Below are 25,465 nucleotides of genomic sequence, written 5' to 3' on the forward strand. Positions count from 1 at the left end.
AGTGACATCTGTACTTCCATGTTCACTGCAGCATTACTCATAATACCAAGATATGGAATCAGCCAGGCGCAGTGGCTCACGCCTGTAAGCCCAGCACTTTGGGAGGCTGAGGCAGGCGGATCACCTAATGTCAGGAGGTCAAGGCCAGCCAGGCCAACGTGGTAAAACCTTGTCTATACTAAAAATACAAAAATTAGCTGGGTGTGGTGGTGGGCACCTGTAATCCCAGCTACTCGGGAGGCTGAGGCAGGAGATCGCTTGAACCTGGGAGGCGGAGTTGCAGTGAACTGAGGTCGCACCACTGCACTCCAGCCTGGGCAACAGGAGCGAAACTCTGCCTCAGGAAAAAAAAAAAAAAAAGTAATCAACTTAAGTTTCTATCAATGGCTGAAAAGATAATGAAAAATGTGGTATATATATACACAATGGAATACTAGTCAGCCTTATAAAGGAAATTCTGTTGTTTGTGATAACGAAGATGAACCTGGAGGACAATATATTAAATGAAATAAGCCAGACATAGAAAGACAAATACTGTATGATCTCATTTACACGCAGCATGTAAAAAAAAGTCAAATTTATACAAACAGACAGTAAAATGGAGGGTAGGGGACTGGAGAGATGTTGGTCAAAGGGCATAGCATTTTAGTTATAAGACAGGAGTAATAGGTTTAAGAGATTTGATTTCTCCATCAGTCAGGAAGATGTTGGTGTAGAGGTTGACATAGATATCAAGGACAGCAACTACCATGGCTCCCAGTGCTATGATGAAATCTCAGATGCACGGTCTTCTGGCCAAGTGTCTGCAATTTCATATTGTGGGAGCATTCATTGTATCCCTGGGGGTAGCAGCTCTTTATAAGTTTGCTGTAGCTAAACCAGGAAAGAAGGCACATGAAGATTTCTATGGAAATATTATGATTCCATGAAAGATTTTGAGGAGACGAGAAAGGCTGGTATCTTCCAGGGTGCAAAAGGATTATGGAATATAAAGAATTTCTTCAGGCTGAATGACCTAGAAGTTTGTAACTGACTTGTGTTTCTTAACTATGAATTATGAATATGTGGGGTAAGAAACAGTTTCTCTTGATAAATAATCAGCAACAACAAAAAGAGACCTGTACATCATGGTGACTACAGTTAAGAACAATATATAGCATATTTGAAAATTTATAAAAGAGTGAATTTTGTGTTCTCGCCACAAAAAGATACACCTATGAGGTAATACAAATGTTAAATAACTTGATTTAGCCATTCCACAATGTATACATATATCAAAACATGTTATATGCCATAAATTTATAGAATTTTTACTTGTCAATTAAAAGGCATATTTATAACTTTAAATTTATTGAAAAAACCAAAAGTTAACCTAATAGCCATCAGAAATGTGTAGTAGACAGGAAAAGAGATTTCTGGTTAGTTTTAAAGTACCAGGCACAATTAAATTATGATAGCACATAATATTCTGATTTTTTTTTTTTTTTTTTTTGAGATAAGGTCTCACTCTGTCACCCAGGATGGAGTGCAGTGGTGTGAACTCAGCTCACTGGTAGCCTCGACATCCCAGCTCAAGTGGTCTTCCCACTTTAGCTTCCCGAGTAGCTGAGATCACAGGCATGCACCACCATGTCCAGCTAATTAAAAAAATGTTTTTGTAGAGATGGGGTTTTGCCATGTTGCCCAGGCTAGTCTCGAACTCCTGTGCTCTAGTGATCTGCCCACCTTGGCCTCCCATAGTGTTGGGATTACAGGTAAAAGCCACCATTCCCTGGCCAATATTCTGAATTCCTGAAGCAATGTCATCCTCTCTCAGCGTTAATAGATGGAAGGTGACTATGTTAAATCAAAAAGTGAACATCAATATATTTTGTTTATAATTTGCCACCATCAATAACTGAATATATTTATTAACACTATGTGAGATTCAATTAATGCAGTGCCTTGGCAATTTATCGTCATGCAAAATTTTACAAGGGTTTCACAGAATGTACGTGTTTACTATACTAACAGGCAACATAACCACAATACATATATAATCATTTGAACATGTATATTTATCAGGATATTTTACAAGATTATACCTAGTTTATAATTTTAACACAGCAAACATGCATTCTTTTTCAGAGAAGCAAAACAATCTAGCTGCTAAGGGATGTGAAATTCTTTAACTTGTTTGTGGAACCCAGAAAAAGAGGTCAGCAAAAATTACATTTATTTTTAAAGTATTACTAATTCAAATAAAATCACTTTGTATTGCCATTTCCCCCTATTGCTTCCTCTTGACATGTAATCACATTACACTCGAAAAGAGATGTAAAATTTTATATAAACGTACATCATTTATCTGAAAGATAAATAAAAAAATTTTCTAGATCTGATACTCAAGTTACATGTGGTTTTCTACAATCTGTTAAAACTTTTTATACATAATCCTGTCACCCACTTGAAAGCTGGTTTTATTTTTGGCATAAGGTATGGCTCCAATGTAACTTTTCCCTGCTATTCTAAACACTGATGTAAGAGTTGAAAAGTGATTTTCTTTTTTTTCTGAGATGGAGTCTCACTCTGTCATCCAGGCTAGAGGGCAGTGGCAAAGACTCGGCTCACTGCAACTTCCACCTCCTGGGTTCATGCGATTCTCCTGCCTCAGCCTCCCGAGTAACTAGGATTACAGGCGCATGCCACCATGCCCAGCTAACTTTTTGTATTTTTAGTAGAGACGTGGTTTCACCATGTTGGCCAGCCTGGTCACGAACTCCTGACCTCAGATGATCCACCTATCTCGGCCTCCCAAAGTGCTGGGATCACATGCCTGAGCCACCATGCCCAGCCAAAAAGTGATTTTCCTTCATGGATTTGCTAATATAGCTATTATCTATATTAAATATGTATTTATAAATAATTTAGGCTTTTAGAGAAACAATCTTGTGATTCCAGTTTCCAGTATAATATTTTCCAATAGGAAAGTTAATTTTAATTTGTGCATATCTCATTTTAATCTTTGCTTTGTCTTTCTCTTCAAGTCTCCTGCAACTTATTCTGCCTCTGAACTCAACTATCAACACCTTATTTTTATTTATTTGTTTTTCTGAGACCGAATCTCACTCTGTCTCCCAAGCTAGAAAGCAGTGGCATGATTTTGGCTCACTGCAACCTCCGCCTCCTGGGTTCGAGCGATTCTCCTGCCTCAGCCTCCCAAGTAGTTGGGACTACAGGCGCCCAACATCACCCCTGGTTAATTTTTGTATTTTCAGTAGAGACAGGGTTTCTCCATGTTGGCCAGGCTGGTCTCAAACTCCTGACCTCAAGTGATCCACCTGCCTCAGCCTCCCAAAGTGCTGGGAGTACAGGTGTGAGCCACTGTGTCCAGCCTCACCCTTATTTCTTAAGCTGGTTTAGACCTTCATTTGCACTGGCCCATGAAACATCTCTATATACATTTTCTACTTTTTTTCTTTCTTTACTTCTTCTTCTTCTTTTTTCTTTTTTTTAAAACAGACAGGGTCTCACTCTGTCTCTTAAAAAACAGAGGCTCCCAGGCTGGAGTGCAGTGGCGTGATTAGAGCTCACCGTAACCTCAACTCCTGGGTTCATGCAATCCTCTTGCCTCATCTCCTGAGTAGCTAGGACTATGGGCATGAACTACCACACCTAGTTAACTCTATATACATTTCATTAGCACCTGAACACCACTACAGGTACCTATATCATAACTTTTATTACTGTTTAGAGTTTATTATATATTATAGTTAATAATGATAAAATTACAAACTTTATATTCCCAGGAACACCTAGCACAATGCCTTGGTCATTTTGAGTTCAAAAATATCTATTAATAATATCAAGTAAATTATTCTTCTGTAGGTCACTTTTCAAAATCAAACAGATGAAACCTCTTTCCCCTAGCAGCTCTAAGAAAACAACATTATATTGAGTGTAAGTTGTGAAAGGAAAATAAAATGGCCTATGCCAAAGGGAAAAGTTAGGCCTGGGAACTGAGTCATCCAAAAAACTGCCTCCCATTTGTTCATACACAGACAGCTGCAAGACAGAAGGCTACACAGCTCTTCAGGTGGTCTCCCTCATGCTGACAATGTAAATTAACAGTTTATCTTCACAGGTAGAGGACAACGATGAGACTAGAAATCATTCCCCACTCACCCAGAGACAAACACATATTTGACTTCTTCCCCTACTCTATGTTTACTTTCTCTTATGTAAGATCAGATTTACTGAACACGAGATGAATGCCTGATTGTTCCTCTTTCCCCTTCTGCTGGCTCTTTCTCTTTTAAATATTAAAGTCCTCAAAGCCCTCTCTGGAAGAAAGCACAGGCCACAGACCCTACTGTAGCTTGTGTCTCTTTCTCCTGGATGCATCCTCGATCTTGGCAAACTCTAAATTGATTGAGACTTGTCTCAGACACTTTTCGGTTTACAAAGTCAACCCTGATAAGAAACATAATTGTGATTCTGAGGCACAATTGCGTTCAGAAACTTAAGGGAAAAGTCAATCCTGGGCAGTAATGCTTGTAGAAATATGTTTCGTGCAGGACAGAGCAGAAAAATAAAGGACTTGTGTAAGTACATATGCTTGTTATTTCCCTGACTTTAATCTCATTTAATAAAACTCACTAAAAAAACCCTTTAGTAAAGAATTCAGGAGCTATTCTTGTACATTAATTTTTTTCTTTTATGTAAAATTTAATCATCATTTTAAATCACAAATTGGAATCCACTTAGTTTTCACATTAACTGGAAAATGTGTGTATATAACAAATGAGAAAGTTAATTATAATTCCAAATGTTATGCATACATCAGAAAAAAACTTACTATTTCATTTAAGGATAATTGAAGAAAGGGAATGAGGTTAAATTTAAAAATTTGTGTTTAGTTAATACATAGGCAAAACTGACATTTTGCCTAAAATACCTGTTAAAACGCCTGACACTTAAAAAAAAAAAAAAAAAAAGGAATGGGAAATCACAAACATAAAATTAGATAAGACTTTATAGAGTGCGTTTGCATTACCAGCTTAGGGTTAGATGGCAATACTGTGATGCCTTCCAAATGTGTATTACCATTAAGTTTCTCCAAAAGACTTAGAGTCTGGCATTGCATTTAAATAACATTTGAAATCAAATATGTGCATGCGTAAAAGGCTTATAAAGGTTAGTAGTTGAATATAGATGCAAACACTGCAGAGAGTTAAGAAAAGAAATAATGCAAATGAAAACAAAAACAATAAAACCTTGGAGCTCCAAAAAGAGTGAAGCTGGTCCCGAAGTGCTGGCTTGACTGTCTGAAAGTTTATAAAAACAAAACCCACTGATTGAACAGTTTCTCATGTGACAGAAATACAAATATCAACATAACTTTATTAATAAATATTTCAGTTCCTTATAATGTCTTCAAAAGATCTCAAATTTTTACCTTTAAGCTTGGTGTTTGGGTCTGATCAACTGTAAATCTCATTAGAATATTGAACTGAAGATCATTTGGAAAAGATTCTCTGAAACGAGAACAAAGCAAAGCAAAACAAAAATTTAGTTAGCAAGTACGCATGTAATAGCAAAAGACTATGCTTAATACCAAACATAATGTCATCCAAAAAACATCCATGAAGTAGTATCTCCATGTGGTATAAACTATCTGGTACAGTATACAATAAATGCATCCTCAGAAGAATATGAACATCTGAATTTGTACTCAGTACAGGGTTAAAAAGCAACAACACAGGCTGGGCGCAATGGCTCATGCTTGTATTCCTAGCATTTTGGGAGGCTGAGGCGGCGGATCACCTGAGGTCGGGAGTTCGAGACCAGCCTGACCAACATGGAGAAACCCAGTCTCTACTAAAAATACAAAATTAGCCAGGCATAGTGGCGCGTGCCTGTAATACCAGCTACTCGGGAGGCTGAGGCAGAAGAATCACTTGAACCTGGGAGGCAGAGGTTGCGGTGAGCTGAGATTGTGCCATTGTACTCCAGCCTGGGCAACAAGAGCAAAACTCCGTCCCAAACAAACAAACAAACAAAAAGCAACACTACAGTAAATAATAGCCTATCTTGCCTCAACTATAGATTCAATCAGTAAAATGTATTCAGCAAAAAGCTTAACTTTCTCAGAAATGTCTCTCTACACCTAAAATCTGAATTCTGACTCACCTCAACCTAGTAAACAGATATTTGAAATAAGTGTTTCTTATTTCAACAATCTACACAAGAAAGTAGAACTGTATCATTGGTTCAAAACCTTCTAAAAAGAGATTTAGAATATTTAAATGCATAATAAAACATTGTTTAAATACACAGAAAATACCTTTTATAGTAGACTAAATAAAATCTTCAATCTTCAGCCTTACTTTGCGATACCTTTTTTTTTTCTTTTTCTTTTGAGACAGAGTCTCTCTCTGTTGCCCAAGCTGGAGTGCAGTGGCACAATCTCAGCTCACTGCAACCTCCACCTCCTGGGTTCAAGCGATTCTTCTGCCTCAGCCTCCCAAGTAGCTGAGCTTACAGATGCCTGCCACCACACCTGGCTAATTTTTGTATTTTTAGTAGAGATACAGTTTCACCATTTTGACCAGGCTGGTCTCGGACTCCTGACCTCAAGTGATCTGCCTACCTCAACCTCCCAAACTGCTGGGATTACAGGTGTGAGCCACCATGCCCAGCTGCTGATATATCAATTAAGATAAAACACCACCTTGAACTAGTCAACCAATATTAATATAATTTTTATAAAAGAAATGCAGGGTTTGACCCAAGGAAAAATGTTGCGTTAAATATACGATATGAGGGGGCATAATTAACAATCTTCAAATGGAGTCCATGCGGTCTAAATTGTTCAAAGGGACTCACAAATCTGAACTATTAATATGGGGGTTAGATATTCCTAGTTATTATCAGGTTAACTTGAAATATATGAAAAAAATATTACCTTGTAACATCAAGGGCTTTCTGAACTTTTGCCTGAACAGATCCAAGCAAATCAGCACCCATTTTTTTTAGTAGTTGTGTCAGCAGTACAAACAACCAATCTTGAAGATCATCTTTGTGGACTTGTATGAAATCCACTAGCGTTTCCAAAAACATGCTGAATACCTACAGTTAATAAAGGGGAGAGGTAGGGAGAAAAAAAGAGGAAATATTGACCTCTATGTTCAATTCAAAACGAATATAGAAAGGAACACAGGAATCAGAGGCACAGCGTTTGGCAGCCAAGCGGAAAAACAATCTCTCTTGCTTTTCATTGGACTCTGTGATACAAGAGTACATTTGAACTGTTATCCAACTTCTGCAGAAGTTCGACAATTAGCTATTCCATGCAGCATCACTTGGTAAAGAAAGTTTGGCCATAATGGCTGGCACACCTAATATTATCAATGATGCCACAGCTTAAACTGGTTAAAGTGAAATCTGTTTTCTATAAAATGTAGGGGAACAAACTATAGTTTCACTAACTTTCAGTTCTTCCGAAGAGTGGTACTGAGTAAATGAGAAGACTACAATGACCTTAAAGTATAAAATGTACCTGGCATAATAGACTAATTAGAGAATCCTCAGACTTCTCAAAATGACAATTGTCACAAATAATTTGGTATGGGATATATTATTTATTAAAACTGCCTCAATGGTAATTTTCAATGATTCAACTGTAACTGCATCTAAAATAAAATAAATCCAAGAACAATGTCTACATCTAAATTTTAGTGATTTTTAAAAAGTCCAAGATGGCATACTATTAGTCTCCATATCCATTTATGGGTTTTTTAACTTACTTCCAATATTAATCTATTGGTTTACACATTTTTATAAGGTAGAAAAAAATTATTATAGTGAAGGAAAGATAATGTTTATAAGTGATGCAGCTCATTAAAATACTTATGAAAAGTGACCTTTATCAAGGCTGTATCTCTTTATAAGATAGTCAATACCATACTAGAAAATTAGTTTCTAGGTAAAGAAGAAAAAACTCTGTCAGCCATAATGTATTACTGGACAAATTATAACAAACATTTTAATCATAGATTAAAAACTATGGGTTAAAAAAATCTTAAAATTATTAACTTTTCAAGTTAATCTCAAAAAGTGAATATGTTAACTTGAGAACTAAGGGTTTTGCTCTCAATGTACATTTTATTTCTTGAATTCCCATTATACAGTTACAGATGAACTCTTTATTTTTTTCTCTTTAGAAATGAAGGATTTTCTTTATCAGAATTGTAATTAAGCTTCACCATTTAAATTGAGTTAAAAATAAAAATACACCTTAGTTATTTGCTTAAGATGCACTATACTGGTAACAGTAGAAACTATAATTAAAGTTTTGAGTATTCTCTGGTCCCCAGGCAGTGTGTGCTTCAACAATGTTCCTACTCAATGTGGATTCCTTTAACTCTTGTCCCACCCCTACCCCAACAATCCCCCAAGAACTTGGATTCTCTTAGATTCCAGACTTGGCCAACTGTTTCATTAAAGGCCAGGAACACTGTCAAGGAACTTCACTAGACCTAGTCTATGACAAATGCATGTAACTAATCTGGTACTCATTCTTACTGTTACCTAGCAAATCTGTTCAGTGATGTGCTGGCTTCAGTTTGCACCTGTCTAGACAGTCAACTGTTAAATATTCAGGAATTTTGTGAAGTGGATAGGGGTATTCACATCTCAGAAATGGGCAAACACTACAAATCAGAGCTTCCTGGCTCTCCCCCAAAGCTCATTTACTAGGACACCATTATCCTATTCTTTGGTTCACTTTCACCCTTGTTTCAACGCTTGTCTATGCTCCTGAAGATTACAACCTCAAGCTTTCCTACATGAAAATCCATTCTGAAAATCACAGACATTAGAATGCCTAGGTCAACCCTCCTATTTTATGGATGAGGAAACAGGGACCCAGAGAATTACATGACCTGCCCAATGTTTCACAGATGGTTAATAGCTAGGCCAGGACTTAAAGCTAGGTCACTTGGTGCTCATCCACTCTATTACCAGATGACCTAACTTATCTTCTTCATTGTCATTCAACATGAAATTCTCCATTGACTCTTCCCTCAATTTGATTTCCTCTATACCTATCCTTCTAATCATTTCTTCAAGAAGAAGTGATTTTCTTCATTTTAAGGCTAATCTTTCTACTTTATATTCTTGTTCTCTAAAACATGGTCTCCTCTATCTTTACTCTTTTATTCTCTACCTAAATCCTTTGCTTACAGATGCAGAAGTCATCCCAATAAATTATCTCTCTGTTTCCATCCTATTGCTCCCACCAATTACTTTCTAATCGTGATGTATAACAGTGTCTTCATTAAGTTTAGTATGTTTGGCCGTTCTGTAACTTGACACGGCTTTCCTCTTACTTCCCTTCTTTCTGTTTGCCAGGAATTCCCCTTTTGCATGTCTTCATCCTGATTCTCTTTTTATCATAAATGTGACCTACTTGACATAGTCTCTCTGATCTATCCCATGAGGCCTCAGAACCTCTAGAACAGCTTTTTCCTGACCTTCTCCAAATCTGTTTACCACACCATCACTAAAGGCACCAAACCTTTCCGACCTCAGATCTGGATTTCTGTAGTAGCCTGACTTTAGTTTTATATTTTCTGTATACCAGGGGTCAGTAAACCATTTTTGTAACAGGCCAGATAGTAAATATCCTAGGGCTTTGCAAGCCATATGGTCTCCATCGCAACTACTCAACTTTGCCATTTAGCACAGCCACTGACACCACATAAACAAATAAGCATGGCTGTGTGCCAATATAACTTTATTCACAAAAACAGGCAGCAGGAAAGATATGGCTTGCAGGTTGTAGTTTGTCAACTCATGTTTGTCACCATCAGATTGTGGTATCACTCTGGATGGAAACAAAATCCTTTAATGTACCTTCACTGTCTTTATAAGATAATGTCTAAAATACTTAGACAAGTTTCTAACTCCAAATTGATCTTGGGCTATCTGGAAACATAAACTCTTTATCCTTGAACCCATCTCATATATCCAACCTTTTTTCTTCAATGCAAGGGAAGACCTTCCCTTTATTCGAGCCAAGATTAACTTCTTATTTCCCATAAACTTTCTAGCGTCTCCCACTTCTTTTTCTGGACTCAGGCTAGCTACTTCCAATAAGCCTTTATTCTCACACTGACATATCCAAAGCTCATGTTCTGTTAAGATCCATTTTCTTCAAGAAGACATCTCTGAGTTTCCTAAGTAGAAATATTTTTTGGTTATATAAAACGTGAGTAGCTAAATAAAAATGTGGACATGTTAGTTGCTGTACTCTACATAAGAAATTGTACTATTTTTAAAATTTTGTTATTGCTTTCGAGACAGTCTTACTCTACCACCCAGTCTGCAGTGTACTGGCACGACCATGGCATACTGCAGCCTAAAACCACTGGGCTCGAGCGATCTTCCCACCTCGGCCTCCTCAGTAGGTAGGGCTACAGGCATGCACTATCATGTCCAGTTAATTTTTTAAGTTTTGTACAGATGGGGTCTACCTTTGTTGCCCAGGTTGGTCTCAAACTCCCAGCCTTAAGCAATCCTCTCACCTCAGTCTCCCAAAGTGCTAGGATTATAGATGTGAGCCATGTGCCCAGCCTGTACTATTATTTTTTAAAAATGCTTATATCCTATCAATGGTACTTAGTAAATGATCATATGCACACACATACACAGGTGACCCTTGAACCACATGCTTTTAAACTGTGTGGGTCCACTTATACGTGGATTTTCTTCCACCTCTGCCACCCCTGAGATAGCAACACCAGCCCCTCCTCTTCCTCCTTAGCCTACTCAAGGTGAAGATGACAATAATGAAGAGCTTTATGGTGATCCATTCCACCTAATAATTAGTAAGTAAATATATTTTCCCTTCCTTGTAATTTTAACAACATTTTATTTTCTTTCTGAGACGGAGTCTCACTCTATTACCCAGGGTGGAGTGCACTGGTGCGATCTCGGCTTACTGCAACCTCCGCTTCCCAGGCTCAAGTGATTCTCCCGCCTCCGCCTTCTGTATAGGTGGGATTACAGGTCAGCGCCACCACGCCCGGCTAATTTTTTTGTATTTTTAGTAGAGATAGGGTTTCAGCACATTGGCCAGGCTGGTCTCAAACTCCTGAGCCCAGGTGATCTGCCCACCTCAGCCTCCCAAAGTGCTGGGATTACACGCATGAGCCTGGCTAATAACATTTTATTTTCTCTAGTTTACTTTATTTTAAGAAGACAGTATATAGGCCAGGCGTGGTGGCTCATGCCTGTAACCCAGAACTTTGGGAGGCCGAGTCATGTGGCTCACTTGAGGTCGGGAGTTCGAGACCAGCCTGGCCAACATTGAGAAACCCCATCTCTACTAAAATACAAAATTAGCTGGGCGTGGTGGGCGCATGCCTGTAATCCCACCTATGCAGGAGAATTGCTTGAACCTAGGAGGCGGAGGTTGTGGTGAGCTGAGATTGAGCCATTGCATTTCAGCCTAGGCGAAAGAGCGAGATTCGGTCTCAAAAAAAAAGAAAAAAAAATGCACTGTATGATACATATAATAAATAAAATATATGTTAATTGACTATGTTATTGGTAAGGTTTCTGGTCAACACTAGGCTATTAGTAGTTATGTTTTGGGGAGTTAAAAATTATATATAGATTTTCGATTCCACAGAGGTCTTTGTCCCTCTCTAAGTCAATTGTACTTACATATAGATACATACACACCGATCTATCTTCATTCATCATCCATATCTAAAATTTGTTGAAAATTATATACAAAATTTCTTACTTGATTGCCCTAACAAAAAGGGTTCTTGTCAGATGTTAATATGCTCCCATTTCCTTATCTATGATTAAAGAAAAAAGTGGAAAATGGCTATACTAATATAATACTAGTGATTCACATTTTCTTTCAGAAGACAAAGATGAGAATTACTATTCCATAATCCACTGTTTGCTTTTATGGAATGACATTAATAAAATGTCAATTGTGGGAAGGTAGGGGTTAAATTTTTTTTAAAAAAAATTCAATGGAAGCAATCTTCAACAGAATCAATTTATTATCCCACATATCTCATAAATATAATTTGTTGGAAAAGAATTAAAATACTCGAGCTATTACAATTGAGGCAGACTTTTCTTTAACTCCCTTATATCTTAGGTGTGCCAGTCATCAAATATAGAACAGAAGAACATAATCAAATTAGATTAATTAGTAGATTAAAAAGCATATCTCCAAACAGAATGATAGTTTGCATAACTGCAAATAGCATTTCGTGGATTGCAAAGGTTCCAACACTGCATGAACTCTTCGGGAGAGAAAACAGAGAAAAAGGGTTAATTTCACAGTCATGCAGTAAAGTTAGGTTTCCAACAAATATTGAACCAACTTACTCTCTATTGAGAGTTCCAACACAGGGGACAGCATGCAAAAAGAAAAAAAGAAAAAAAAGAAAAACACACAAATTAGTCGCCATCAATGCAAAGTTCCTGTATGGAAGAAAAACACTTAGAAAATAAAAGTGACAAATGTTTTCAAAGTTTTATGATAAACTCAAAATAGTTTTTAAAACAAGACTTAAATGAATAGTATGGGAGAAGAACATATGATTTTGTTTCTCTTGTACCTCCTTGCCAGGAAAATTAAGAAAACTAAAGACAAAAACTCTTCTTTTCCAGACCCTACCAATCCTTGAGGTTAAACATCTGAAAAGAATCCAAGAATAATAGATACATACTCCCACTTCTGAACAGGGCCAACATTTGGTTCCAAAGCATAGTCTATGGAATTTTTTTCCTTTCTTTTCTCTTTTTTTCCTCCTCTCAGAAGCAATACTTTCACAAGTTAAAATATTTCTGTGAAGGCTTGAAACAATAACTATTGATTGGAAGTAATAAAAGTAACTATACTACTTTTTATTTTCCCTAGGTAAGATGTATGTTATGGTCTCCTGATCCAAACACTGCAGGCAGCTGAGCTTCCTAGAATGCTTGTCAGGAGATTCAGCTGTGCCTCATTTTAATAGCCACAGATTGAATTCCTACCCTTGCTGTCCAAGACTTAAGAGTATGATTCAAGAGGTAGTGTTACAAATACCATAAAATGTCAATTCAAAGCAAGCACCACAGTGAAGGCAGTTCTTTCCAGAGTCAAGTGCCAAAAATATACGGGATGGCTTTTGGCAACTGATACTGCTTGCATCTGATGGGCAAAAAATGGGTCCAGAGCAGTCACAATAAAAATCTGCCTCAAACTCCTTAATTTAAAAAATTTATTTGATCTTTAAAAAACTTATATATGGTACTTGGTATGTTCTAAGGGTTTACATATATTGACTCATTTAATCATCATCACTATCTTATGAGGTGGATATTACTATTAACTGTTTTACAGATTAATAATTAATAATTAAAGTACATACTGCTAATAAATTGGAGGTAGAATTTGAACCCAAGCAATCTAGCTTCACTATCAATACTTGTTATTTTAAATTCTCCCTCACACTGCTTAAGTAATGCTTCCAAAGGTACGTCTTATCTACTCAGTGACTGCTCACTGCCCTCAAGATAATGTCCAAAGCCTACCATTTTGCAGTACAACATCTGTTGTACTACTTCACTTATAAAAAATACTAAAAGGCTTTAAAATAACACATTTGCTGATTTATGGTCTAAATTATTGTCTTACAGATACTGTGGTTAACTACTTGTTTCTATACGGGCATATGAAGTAAAAAGTTCATTTATCAAATTACAGACATCAAATAATTTCAGCTTTCCAAGGGTATAGGTTCCTGAACATACGTTTCTATTTTAGTGTCAATGACAAAGAGTTGATCATATATGACAGGGGTCAGCAAAGTATGGCCTGCAAGCTATTTCTAATTCTTAAAAAGTTTTTACAGTCATTTAAAAAATGATTTTAAAAGCAATCAAAAGGGTATTTAGTGACACATGAAAATTATATAAACACATGGCCAGGCATGATGGCTCACGTCTGTCATCACAGCACTTTGGGGGGACAAGATAGGCTTGTCACCTCAGATCACTTGAGGCCAGGAGTTCAAGACCAGCTTGGCCAACACGGCGAGAACCCGTCTCTACTAAAAATACAAAGAATTAGCAGAGTGTGGTGGCACATGACTGTAAGCCCAGCTACTTGGAAGGCTGAGGCATGAGAATCGCTTGAACCCAGGAGGCGGAAGCAGTGAGCCAAGATCATGCCACTGTACTCCAGCCTGGGTGACAGAAAGAGATCTTGTATTAAAAAAAAAAAAAAAAAATTTACACACACACATACACACACACACACATACACCCTCACATTCTAATGTTCATAAATAAAGTTTTATTGCAACCCAACACACACATTTGTTTATTTATTGCCTGTTAAGGGTGCCTTTGTGCTATAATGGCATAATTGAGTAGCTGGGACAGAGACCATTATGGTCTGCAAAGCTACATGATTTACAGAAAATAGTGGCTGAGTCCGATACAGAACAAGATTGCATTCAGAAAGAAGATACCAAAAAAAGTTGCTTGATTCTCAAGATGGAACTGTTGGTCTAAAAATACATTAAAAAGGGAGGGGTGCAGCTATTTTAAAAATATCAGAATACAATGCAAAAACTCAAACATTTTTAACTCAGCACAGGATGGTGACAAGTCTTGTCTATCCTTAATGAATTACATTATTGACAGAGTCTCTGATGGACAATCAACGGCCACACAAAAATATGAAAATCTTCCCATTACATTTGTCTTCACAGAACTGACTAAGAAACAAAAACCAAAATCAAACAAACAAACCAGATGGGTAGATAAGAATTTTATGTTGCTATAAAGCCCTAAGAAGAGAAATTTGATGCAATCCTAGGGAAAATAGTAGCTGGTTCTCCACATGTATTAAGAGAGGCCAAACATTCGTGCTCAGTTAAGTTTCTATACCAGTGTTAAACTCAGCTTTCCTATTTGATCTTTTAAAAAAATGTTTGTCTTTATCACTATATATCATGGCATCCAACCAAACTGCATTATTGCCTTAAAAGAAAGTCAAAAACTGTGACTTCAAGAAATAATCTAGCTTTGGTCTTATATCTTCCAGTAGCAGGAATTACTGAAGATGCTTAATAACTATGTATTTCAAAGTTGAATAGACTATTAATTTAAATGTTTAATAAAACAAGTTAACCCAAATAACTGTCTTGTCCTTCAGCTTATATTGCCAACTAAATATATCAACAGTTAATTTGTTCAGGATTTATAGAAATTTTTACATTAAAGACTTACAACTGTAATCAGTGATAGCAATATCAATATAGAATGGTACAGTTACCTGCATGTTCAATTATAAGTTACAAACTTTACCAAATGTATTTTCTTCTTTGTCTTTTAATAGGATATTTTATCCTCAAATAAATAAAACTTCTGATAGAATAATCTTTGAAAATATTGTTTTAAAGTATAAGCAATTTATTTAGATAAGTATATCCCCCACTGGATTTAAATCATTAGCTGGATTTTAGTTTATGTATAAAGTGGATTTCATTATCTTTAAGTAGTGTTGTAAGTAATGAAAATACCAAAAATAGAAAAAAAAAAAGAGGAAATGAGATGTGCAACAATAAAGTGAAGACAATAAAAAGAAACAGTAAAGTGAAATTCATTAATATTTTTCTTATCATTTCCTTGCCATATTTCCCTCTCACTTAGGTTAGAAAGTCTCCTGTAGACATTTGGTATCCTAAGGGAAGATTTCACCATTGTCAAACATACTGCTGGAAACGGAATATGTGACCACAGTTTTATAACAGCACTATGCATCCAAGTAAACCAAAATTTCACAGTACACATGCAGATTACATATAAGTACTTAAATAAATATGTTTTAATCAACATTAAAAATGAACAAAGCTCTGAAAATTTTTACAGACTATTTCAATGTAAGAAATGTCTCTTACATTACCACCAAACTATGGCTGAAACCACATTTTGTGCCTTTGTGTTAATTAATGACAATTCTTTTCTACAAAATTATTATTTCAAAATTGAAATATATTTACATCAATGCTGTAATTAATCAGAGACGAAAACAAAATGTTAAAAACTTTTTCAACTTACCCCAATTATGTCTTTTACAAACACTAAAACAGTCTTAGTAACACAAAATACACCAACTTGACTAAATTACATGAGTTGTAACTGTATCCCCTTTAATTTTCAGTCTTAGACCATCTATCATTGGAGCTCAAAAAGTTACCAGAGATTAATTTCTAAATTATGTATGATACCAAACAATTTTAATTATGTTTGAAAATATTACTGCCATTTTGGGACAATAAAATAAGAAAGGCCTACAATGTTTCTACTTTGACAATATACAAATGATACCCTACGGAAATAAATAATCTTAAATACTAAAACATACCTTGCCATGAGGGTCAGCAAACATTCTTGTGAAAATTTCACATAATCTTTTCAGTTCAACTCGACTGCCAAAATAATACAGCGGTTAATTAGTATCTTGCTGTAGCAAGAAGTCATATAAAAGTAACTTTACATATAATTTTCTTAAAAAAAAAAAAAAAAAAGGTTAGGTTGGGCATGGTGGCTCACACCTATAAATCCTAGCATTTTGGGAGGCTGAGGTGAGAGGATCGCTTGAGCCCAGGAGTTCAAGACCAGCCTGGGCAAAATGGCAAGACCCTGTCTCTATAAATTAAAAAAAGAACACAAAACAAAACAGTTGGGAATGGTCGGGCACAGTGGTTCATGTCTGTAATCCCAGCACTTTGGAAGGCTGAGGTGGGCAGATCACTGGAGGTCAGGAGTTTGAGACTAGCCTGGCCAACGTGGTGAAACCCCGTCTCTACTAAAAATACAAAAAAGTAGCTGCGCTGGGCATGGTGGCACATGCCTATAATCCCAGCTACTCGGGAGGCTGAGGCAGGAGAACTGCTTGAACCTGCGAGGCAGAGGTTGCACTGAGCTGAGACTGCACCACTGTACGCCAGCCTGGGTGACAGGGTTAGTCTCTGTCTCAAGAAAAAAAAAAAAAAAATCAGCTGGGTGTGGTGGTACATGCCTGTAGTCCCAGCTACTTGGGAGGCTGAAGCGAGAGGACTGTTTGAGCCCATGAATTCAAGGCAGCAGTGAACAATGATTGTGCCACTGCACTCCATACTGGGTGACAAAGCGAGATCTCATCTCTTAAAAATCAGAAACAACGACAAAATCATTAAAAAACATCAGCCCTAAAAATTAAGAAATTTGTGGGATTTCCTAGTCTGGGCTAAATACAAAGTTACTAAATACAACAATTACTCTGTTGTAGCCCACACTATCTTAAAGGTTAAAAGTTAAGAAGAGAAATACAATTATCCTTCATTAATGGAGTGTGACAGGGGAAATTTTACATGTGGCATTCCCAATACATGAATTTTATCCTTTTAAGTGTTAAAACGTTTTCTTAAATGTTGCTACTGACAGGATAAAATCATTCTAAACTATGCTTACTCCCTTGCCATTTAAAATGATGAACACATGAATTCTATCCTTTTAGGTGTTAAGACATTTTCTTAAATGTTGCTGCTTACGGGCTAAAATCATTCTAAACTATGCCTACTCCCTTGTCATTTAAAATGGCATGCTGAATCTAATATTAACTTAATCTTGATGGGCTGGGAACAATATTATGATGGTGGATTGCAGTGATTCATGATGTGTGATATGCACACATGAAAACATATTTAGGTAATACAGAAACATTTATTTTAAATTATATAGTTCTAATACGTCCTAAAACAAATACACAGGAAGTAAGTACATCAAACTCTTATTTCACAGGTATCAAGTCAGGAAGTAACCCTGTACATTCCACCATGCTTAACCCTATGAAATATCTGAAGCTAGGTTCTCAAAGGGGTCAACTATAGGTTTAAAACATCACACAGATAAGGACAATAAAGCAAGCAGGGGGGAAAAACATGATTAATGCCATTAGCAAAGGAAACAAAACACCAAACCCAAAATATTAACAAATATCTGTTCTCAAAGAAATTCCTTCCAATTCAACTTTGTAATACACTAAAATTCACATATTACACACACACTAAGAATATATCTTCATTTCCAAATAAGCATAAACATTCTTCCTCTCATTGAAAAACTTACCAGGAATAAATTTTAATAAACCAGTTTTATCACTATGTACATTTTATTATTTAATATTAAAAGTAATACCATTTTAAATTTAATTTCTATGTGTGAATAAAAAGTTTCCTTTTAAAATGTTTTGTTAAATAGAACAATTGCTGGGCACGGTGGCTCACGCCTGTAATCCAGCTCTTTGGGAGGCCGAGGAGGGCGGATCATGAGGTCAGGAGATCGAGACCATCCCGGCTAACACGGTGAAACTCCGTCTCCACTAAAAAAATACAAAAAATTAGCTGGGCATGGTGGCGGGCACCTGTAGTCCCAGCTACTCAGGAGGCTGAGGCAGGAGAATGACATGAACCCAGCATGGAGCTTGCAGTGAGCCGAGATCGCGCCACTGCACTCCAGTCTGGCTCCGTCTCAAAAAAACAAAACAACCAATTTTTTTTTTTTTTTTTTTTTTTTTTTTTTAGTAAATGAAGGTATAGATGGTCTTCAAAGACTGAAGCTTTGGAAAAACACTTTGATGCAACCATATGAATTCAGGACAAGTCTATTTCTATACCAATATCTCTAAAGTATTATAGAAACAAAGTCAAATAAGACAAAACATCTCACCTTAGTGTTCTCTGATTTTTCAATAAGTTCTGCAGACCTAGGAGGCCTTCCTTCCTTTCTGACCAATTGGAACTAGCACATCTATTGAGGACTTCTGCCACATCTTCCGTCTGCCTCATATATGTAGGAATACTACCATTTCGAGAACTATAGGAGCGTTCTGAACAAGCACTAGATGCATCGCTGTTGGCGTCATCATCTGAATGCATTCCATATGATTCATATCTTCTTCGAGCTGGTTTTTTCTGTTATACATCAAGAATCTCATTAGCAGTAGCCAAAAGAATACATTGGCATTTCATAATTTCTACTGACCACAAAAGGATTGATTTTTGTTTTAAAATCAATGCAAAGCATGCTCCTAATCATTGTAATAACAGAATGTCAGTATTCAGTTTTTCTTCAGAAAACAAGTTTTAGAAGTTAGTAGAAGGTAAAACATTCTTTAACTATGGAAAGTGGTGGAAGCAGAATAAGACTATATGGAAGCTCAGATATGTAAAGTGGGAAGTGCTAAAAAATTGAGTTTTTCCTTTCCCCTTTTCATGAAAAACCAAGAACTACTAGAATGTAAATGAACAGAACTTGTATTAGAAATCTGAGTTGGTAAGAAGAAAATATTACCTTTTTAAAGAAAGAGTATAATGGATCAGAAAAATATTTTCCATGTATAAAGTTCCATTTTTTTTCTGTCTTTCTATCTTTTCTTTATTCTCCTTTAACCTCCATTACCACTTCTCTTGCCACTATTCCTTCCCTTGTACCCAACCCTCATGTCTCCTAGAGAAATAAAATACAAAGAATGATGAAAAACTATTTAGTCTACTATTATTTTAAGGAGGCGAACTCCTTGAGAGCCCTCTATGCTTTTCTCAATGTATCTATATTGTTTACTTCAATAAACATAAGAAAGCATATTCAGATTCCTTTGATTTCTTTACATCTAAATCTTATTTAATATATGTAACTGCCAGTTATACTTTGCATATTTCAAGTGAAATGAGAAAGAATAAATAGTTTATTTAAGATTTCCTTAAAAGAGTTGAAAACAAATCTTTATGTTATCTGATATTTGAATTTTGGTTGATGAGTGGTGAAGATGTCTATGAAACAGATTAAACACAATAATTTAAAATAGTTCCAGGTGGCAATAAGTTATCCAAAGTCTAAAATCTAAAAAAACATGATTTAATTCAAAATAGTTTTAAGAGATGTTTCCATCACTAAAAACCTTATATTGATTTAGAGACACTAGCTTAATTTTGAATGGTAATGTTTCTTGTGTTAAGCTCTAGGATAACTTTTGTTATAGATGTCAGTGTGAATGACCTCATTTCATTTGTATGAAGTAGTCAAGCTGAAAGAATGAGCACCTCCAGAGGACATTATTCAAGCAGTATCTCTCTTTTGATAACCATATTTACAGAAAAATAAATGTATGTCTAAGGATTTTACTTCTACTTTAATTTTTAATAGAAGACCATCATTTGTTAAATTGATGAAAGAAAAAAAAGTTATCGTATCATAAGATGTCAGAAAATAGCAATGTCTATACCTTAGTCCGTATGTCTCCTAAGAGCTGAGAGCAGTAAATTTTTAAAGAGAAAAATTGAAAATAATGAAGAACATTTTGCTAATCAGCACAGTGAAGTAGGCATTAACAATGCCTATGATCAGAAACATTACGTTTTTTTCACACATAGGTACAAAGAACTGCTTATTAGCAGGCTATATCTTTAATCTTGTCAATATTCTTTAGTTCAAAGAGAAATAGTGATGCTACAAAAATATTCCCATAACCAGTTTTCTCAAAGAAACCTAAATGTTCTTCCTATTTGGATCCTTTTGTCATTTCCAAAGTTAAATGTATTTCTGATCTTCTCCAGCACAAATTAGGCTTACTAGCTGGAAAGTTTTTTCCTTAAAATTGGTAGTTGTAAGTGGAACTTCTGTGCTCTGCAAGTAATGGAAGTACTCAGAATCAGATTACTGGGAGTCAAACTTTAGCCTTGGTAGTTAAACATTCCTCATATAATTCAAACACACCATCTCAGTGTTCTAAGTAATAGTTCAAGAATAAGCCAATCAATTCGTAACACTTACGTAAGTAGAATTTAACTGGTAAATTATCCAATTGAAAAAACCCAGAAAACATGATTTGAGATACAGGGATGAGGAATAGCAAATCAAAAACATCTGATTAATTTAATATCATCAGAACAAGATGTGATGAATATATCCCATGCTGAGGAGAACAAAGTCCCTACTTAATTATATTAATTTATAAAAAATAATCAAGTGGCTGAAGTAACGGGAAATATTCAGCACAGTGAAATGGTTAGCACAGAACTACACATGTGATATTCAATAAATTATAGCTATTACCAACGAATATTTTTAAAAACTTGCCTTTTCAAATCTATGTGGCAAACATTGTATTATATCAACACTAGTTAAGATGGGATCTACAATTTTAGGAAACTTTTTTTTTAAAATTTCAAAACAAAGATGAGATCTCTTATAAGTTCTGGGTAAGAAACTGAGTAAATGTTTCTCAAACATAGGATTAGTATTATAATTTGAAAGAGGAAGTGATACTGAATTAACTTGGGAAATTAGCCAAAGCCAATTATATACATTTTAAAAAATGCTACTTCTTACATAATTTTAAGTGAGAAAAACAACAATGATATATGTATAGCAATCTTCTGACAAGCTATCATGGATCTGTAGAGCATGTTTTTAAATCTCACTGTTTAATGTGTCAGACATAAAGAATCATGAATTATATCTAACTATAAGATATAATTGTATCTTAATTATAATTTGCCTTGAGGTTGTACTTTATTTTAGTTCAAAAAACACAGATAAAAGACTAAACAAAATCCAACGCCAAAGTAAAATACTCCCTAAATACCAAAGTTTAAGCTAGACTTGAAATTACACGCTTTTAAGTGTACATATTTATATAATTTATCTCCCTTACCTTAAGTATACTACACTGTATAAAACATATTACCATATTAAAGACATCTATATTTATACTTCTGATAGCCCATCAGTAATTTCGGCCCTGGTATACAATTCTGATTAATAAAGATCAATAATTATATTGTTCTGCTTTTTACACTGTCCACATTTTATCTTTAGATTTAATCACTGATTTTTCCCCATCCCCTTTCCCACATGGATAGACCGGCTTACTCATCCAATAGTTTCATAATTGGAACATTTATAATGATAAGAAAATGGAGAAGAGTACCAAGGCATCTGCTACCGCCTCCTCCACATCAGAACCTGTGTTCAGGACTCGCATGGCACTAACAGAAGACGACAGTCGACTTGATTGGCTGATCCCATAACTCGGACCTAAATCATCAAAAGAAGGAAAACAGAATTAAAGGAGTCATAAATATAACAGGGTCAGGTTGGGAGACTTTAAGACCCTTACAGGGGAAGGAAAAAAAACCAATGGGGCAAAGCATTTTAAAAGCAATATTGTATTTTCTGGGCACATTTAGTTTTTGGCAAAATAAAAGGGTAAGGGCAATTAAAATTACTGACAATGTGTGAAAAATAAAGAACAGTCACTATTTCGCTATTTATTTATAACCACAAGGTAGAAGAAAGCACGGCTGGCAGACTAAGGGCTTGCAAGTCTATAGCCCTGCAATCCAGCTCTATCAGTTCAGGCATATATCATCCATAAAGTTGAATCACAGAGTAACCCAGAACAAAGATCAATCCTCAACCAGTAGTGGTTAGGGAGATCCATGAAGACACGTGAGAAATTTACAAGGAAAATAAGCTCTAATTAGTATCTCCTCTCCTTCAAGATAAGTTGGTTTTATTCTACAACTAAGAGATATCTATTTGATAGCTGTTAAGTGTCTACTATGTGCCCGACATTCTGAGGTATACAGAGACAAACCAGAGATGAATTTTCCCCCTCAACTGCTTTCTATACTATCATTTACAATTAAAACACTTCATCCACCATTTTGGTTTTTTTTTTTTTTTTAAAAAGAACACAACATACAAAGATGAGAACATAAAAACAATTCTATATTTAAAAATGACACAACAGGTTATACAAAAAATGTCCATATACCAGTAAGAAAAATGCTCAATATAGTTGCTAAAGGGGAAAATGTTACTTGGGAGAAAAGAAAAAAAAAAGTTTATTCTCCAACAAATTAAATTTAAATAATAAAAACAAATCAATTTTAAAACATGAATATTATTTAGTGGAAACTGAAAAGGATGAAAACTGAGATGAATGCCAGATGATAGTGAAAATGTACTCATCCTTCACCTGAGGCCCCATACACATCGGGGGCGTAGAGGGCACCAGTTGATCTGGAATGGTGTCTGGAGGCTGGAATAACAGGACCATACAAACCTCATCTATTACCACAGAAACAAGGAATAGTGGCAGCACTACTGTCAGGCAAGGAGAGTTAGTTAACACTGGTGTTATTCTTTATAGTCCAGAGTATTGCCAAATCGGGCAATGGAATATTAGCATTGCACCATCATTCCTGACACAAAAACACATCTTACACCTAAGTGGACAGACAGGCCTACAGGAGACAAAAGAAGTATTCAAATGGAAGGAAATGTTGAAGGTACAAGCATGAAACAAAAATACGAACATTATAGTTTAAAAAAAAAACCACCATGGTAACTAGTAACTAATAAAATCTTATCTCCTTTAATTCTGACATCCAATGAGGCAGTAAATTAGTATTCAATTTTACAGATGGTGCTATGGTCTAACTGACTGACCTTCTCCAACACCTGATTCATTCATATGTAGAAATCTTAATCCTCAAGGTGATGGTATTAGGAGATAGGCGGTGCCTTTGGGAGCCAATTTGCCCTCATGATTGGGATTAGTGCCCTTATAAAAGAGACCCCAGAAAGCTAGCTAGCTCCTTCTAACATTTGAGAACACAATGAGAAGGCATCATCTGTGAACAAAGGAATGAGTCCTCATCAGACACCAAATTTGCTGGTTCTTTAATCTTAGATTTCCTAGTCTCCCAAACCATGCCAAATAAATTTCTGTCATTTAAAAGCACATAATCTATGTTGTTACAGTAGCCTGAACAAACTAAGAAAGATGAGAAAGCTAAAGCCTAGAGAGAGATTAATTTGATTATAGCCACACTACTAGTGATACCCTTCAGTATCTGTACTTTCAATTCCTCTGTCCTTAAACAGTAGATGTACCATCTTTAATTTACGTTGTTCAAAAGTTAATACACCTCATTTTGTTAACATTAACATTTTCCATAATGGTTCACATAACACCAATTCTGCATTCAGTAGATTATTTAAATATCAAGGCACATTTGAATATAAAAACATACTAATAATTTAACCAAAATGTAGAAATTTGTGACATATCTCCCTATATACTGCTCTAAAATCTAAATTTAGCATATTTTGCATAACACCATAAAGTTAACTTTTCTCTAACATATAGAAATGAATAGCCAAAAAATGCATTTTGATATTTAATAAAAGATATTACTTTAATTTAGAAAGTTATTCTTCCCCAGATACATTACAGCAGTTAAAATGTCACTCTTTTGTTTGCTACAGGACAGCCTTAACAAACAGGAAGACTGAAAGAAAGGAGGATTAAACTAAGAGAATGCTGCACAAAATGTTTAGTTAGCCCTGAAAGGTGACTGGTATCATTAGAAAAATAAACTAAAACACACTGTTAGTTTTAATTTTATCTAACAGAAATAATTTCTAAAATGATGAGGAAGAGCTGAACAAGTTTAGAAATGTCTAGTGGACAAAAATCTTTGAAACACTTTACAGAATCAATAGTTATCTGTGACTGAAGATAACAGGTGTCTGAAATTAAGTAAGCCTTTAAAACATCTTGGTTCCAGAAATAAATGGAAACTAAAGGTGCAAGTTCCAGAGAAGTTAAACTTTGCTTGCTTCTGGTTTATTTCTGATGCTTTAGGGCCCTCACACTAAACTTGTGATTCATCTGCTGAATAACAATATCCAGTCACAAGCAACAAGGGGATTCCACCAAAGAAACAAACAATAGAAAGGACCAAAGAATGTAGGCAAATGTAGCAGAGAATGGGAATAGCAAAAACAACTTAATGTCTGGGAATGCTACCTTTCATCCCTGCAAAACAAACAGGGCTAATCTGCTGCCTTGCTACGCAGTACCTACATGTAAATAAAATGGCTATAAAAAAGCCAATTCTTCTAAAACTATGACTAAAAGGTTTAGTCATCTTCAGTGCAAATAGGAACTTTCATGAGAATCAGGAAAATGGTTTCTTTTAATATTAAAATTTAAGTAATTTTTAAATTGTCAAATGGAAGCTTTGAGATGAATCTAGAATATTAATGACTAGACAAAATATTTCTTTAAGAACTGGCATATTAAACTATGCTTACTTTTACAGTAATTAGTAAGCAGTAATCCACTACAGTAATTAGTAGTGGATTTTATAATCCACTACAGTAATTAGTAGTGGATTATAAAGGTCCTCTAATCTCTAACTATTGTACAGATTTACAAAGTCCAGAAACACATTTTGGTTTCTTCTTGGTATGTTTTCTAGTAACCTGCAATATCAACATTATATAAATGCAGGTGCCCGTACCATTAAGAAATCTGAGATCCTTGCCACTGCAGTGTAAT

General features: G+C 35.5%; 1 protein-coding gene across 47 annotated transcripts in view; it reads right to left on the bottom strand.

Annotated features, from left to right (window-relative positions):
- CLASP2 (cytoplasmic linker associated protein 2) overlaps positions 1 to 25,465 on the bottom strand; it is a 215,689-nt gene that overhangs the window by 62,002 nt on the left and 128,222 nt on the right. For 10 of the 47 annotated variants that reach the window (XM_038002994.2, XM_038002990.2, XM_038002993.2 and 7 more), the window contains 5 exons: positions 22,040 to 22,146; positions 18,778 to 19,022; positions 16,433 to 16,496; positions 6,947 to 7,110; positions 5,438 to 5,516 (listed from right to left, as the gene is read on the bottom strand). In XM_038002994.2, coding sequence (XP_037858922.1) covers positions 5,438 to 5,516; positions 6,947 to 7,110; positions 16,433 to 16,496; positions 18,778 to 19,022; positions 22,040 to 22,146 — 659 coding nt within the window. Of the gene's footprint in view, positions 1 to 5,255; positions 5,307 to 5,437; positions 5,517 to 6,946; positions 7,111 to 16,432; positions 16,497 to 18,777; positions 19,023 to 20,332; positions 20,357 to 22,039; positions 22,147 to 23,092; positions 23,156 to 25,465 lie in introns of all 47 variants that reach the window. The other 37 variants (XM_038002979.2, XM_038002978.2, XM_073023717.1 and 34 more) reach the window with 7 other exon arrangements.

Source organism: Chlorocebus sabaeus, chromosome 15 (genome assembly GCF_047675955.1).
Source record: "Chlorocebus sabaeus isolate Y175 chromosome 15, mChlSab1.0.hap1, whole genome shotgun sequence".
NCBI classification, from domain to species: domain Eukaryota; kingdom Metazoa; phylum Chordata; class Mammalia; order Primates; family Cercopithecidae; genus Chlorocebus; species Chlorocebus sabaeus.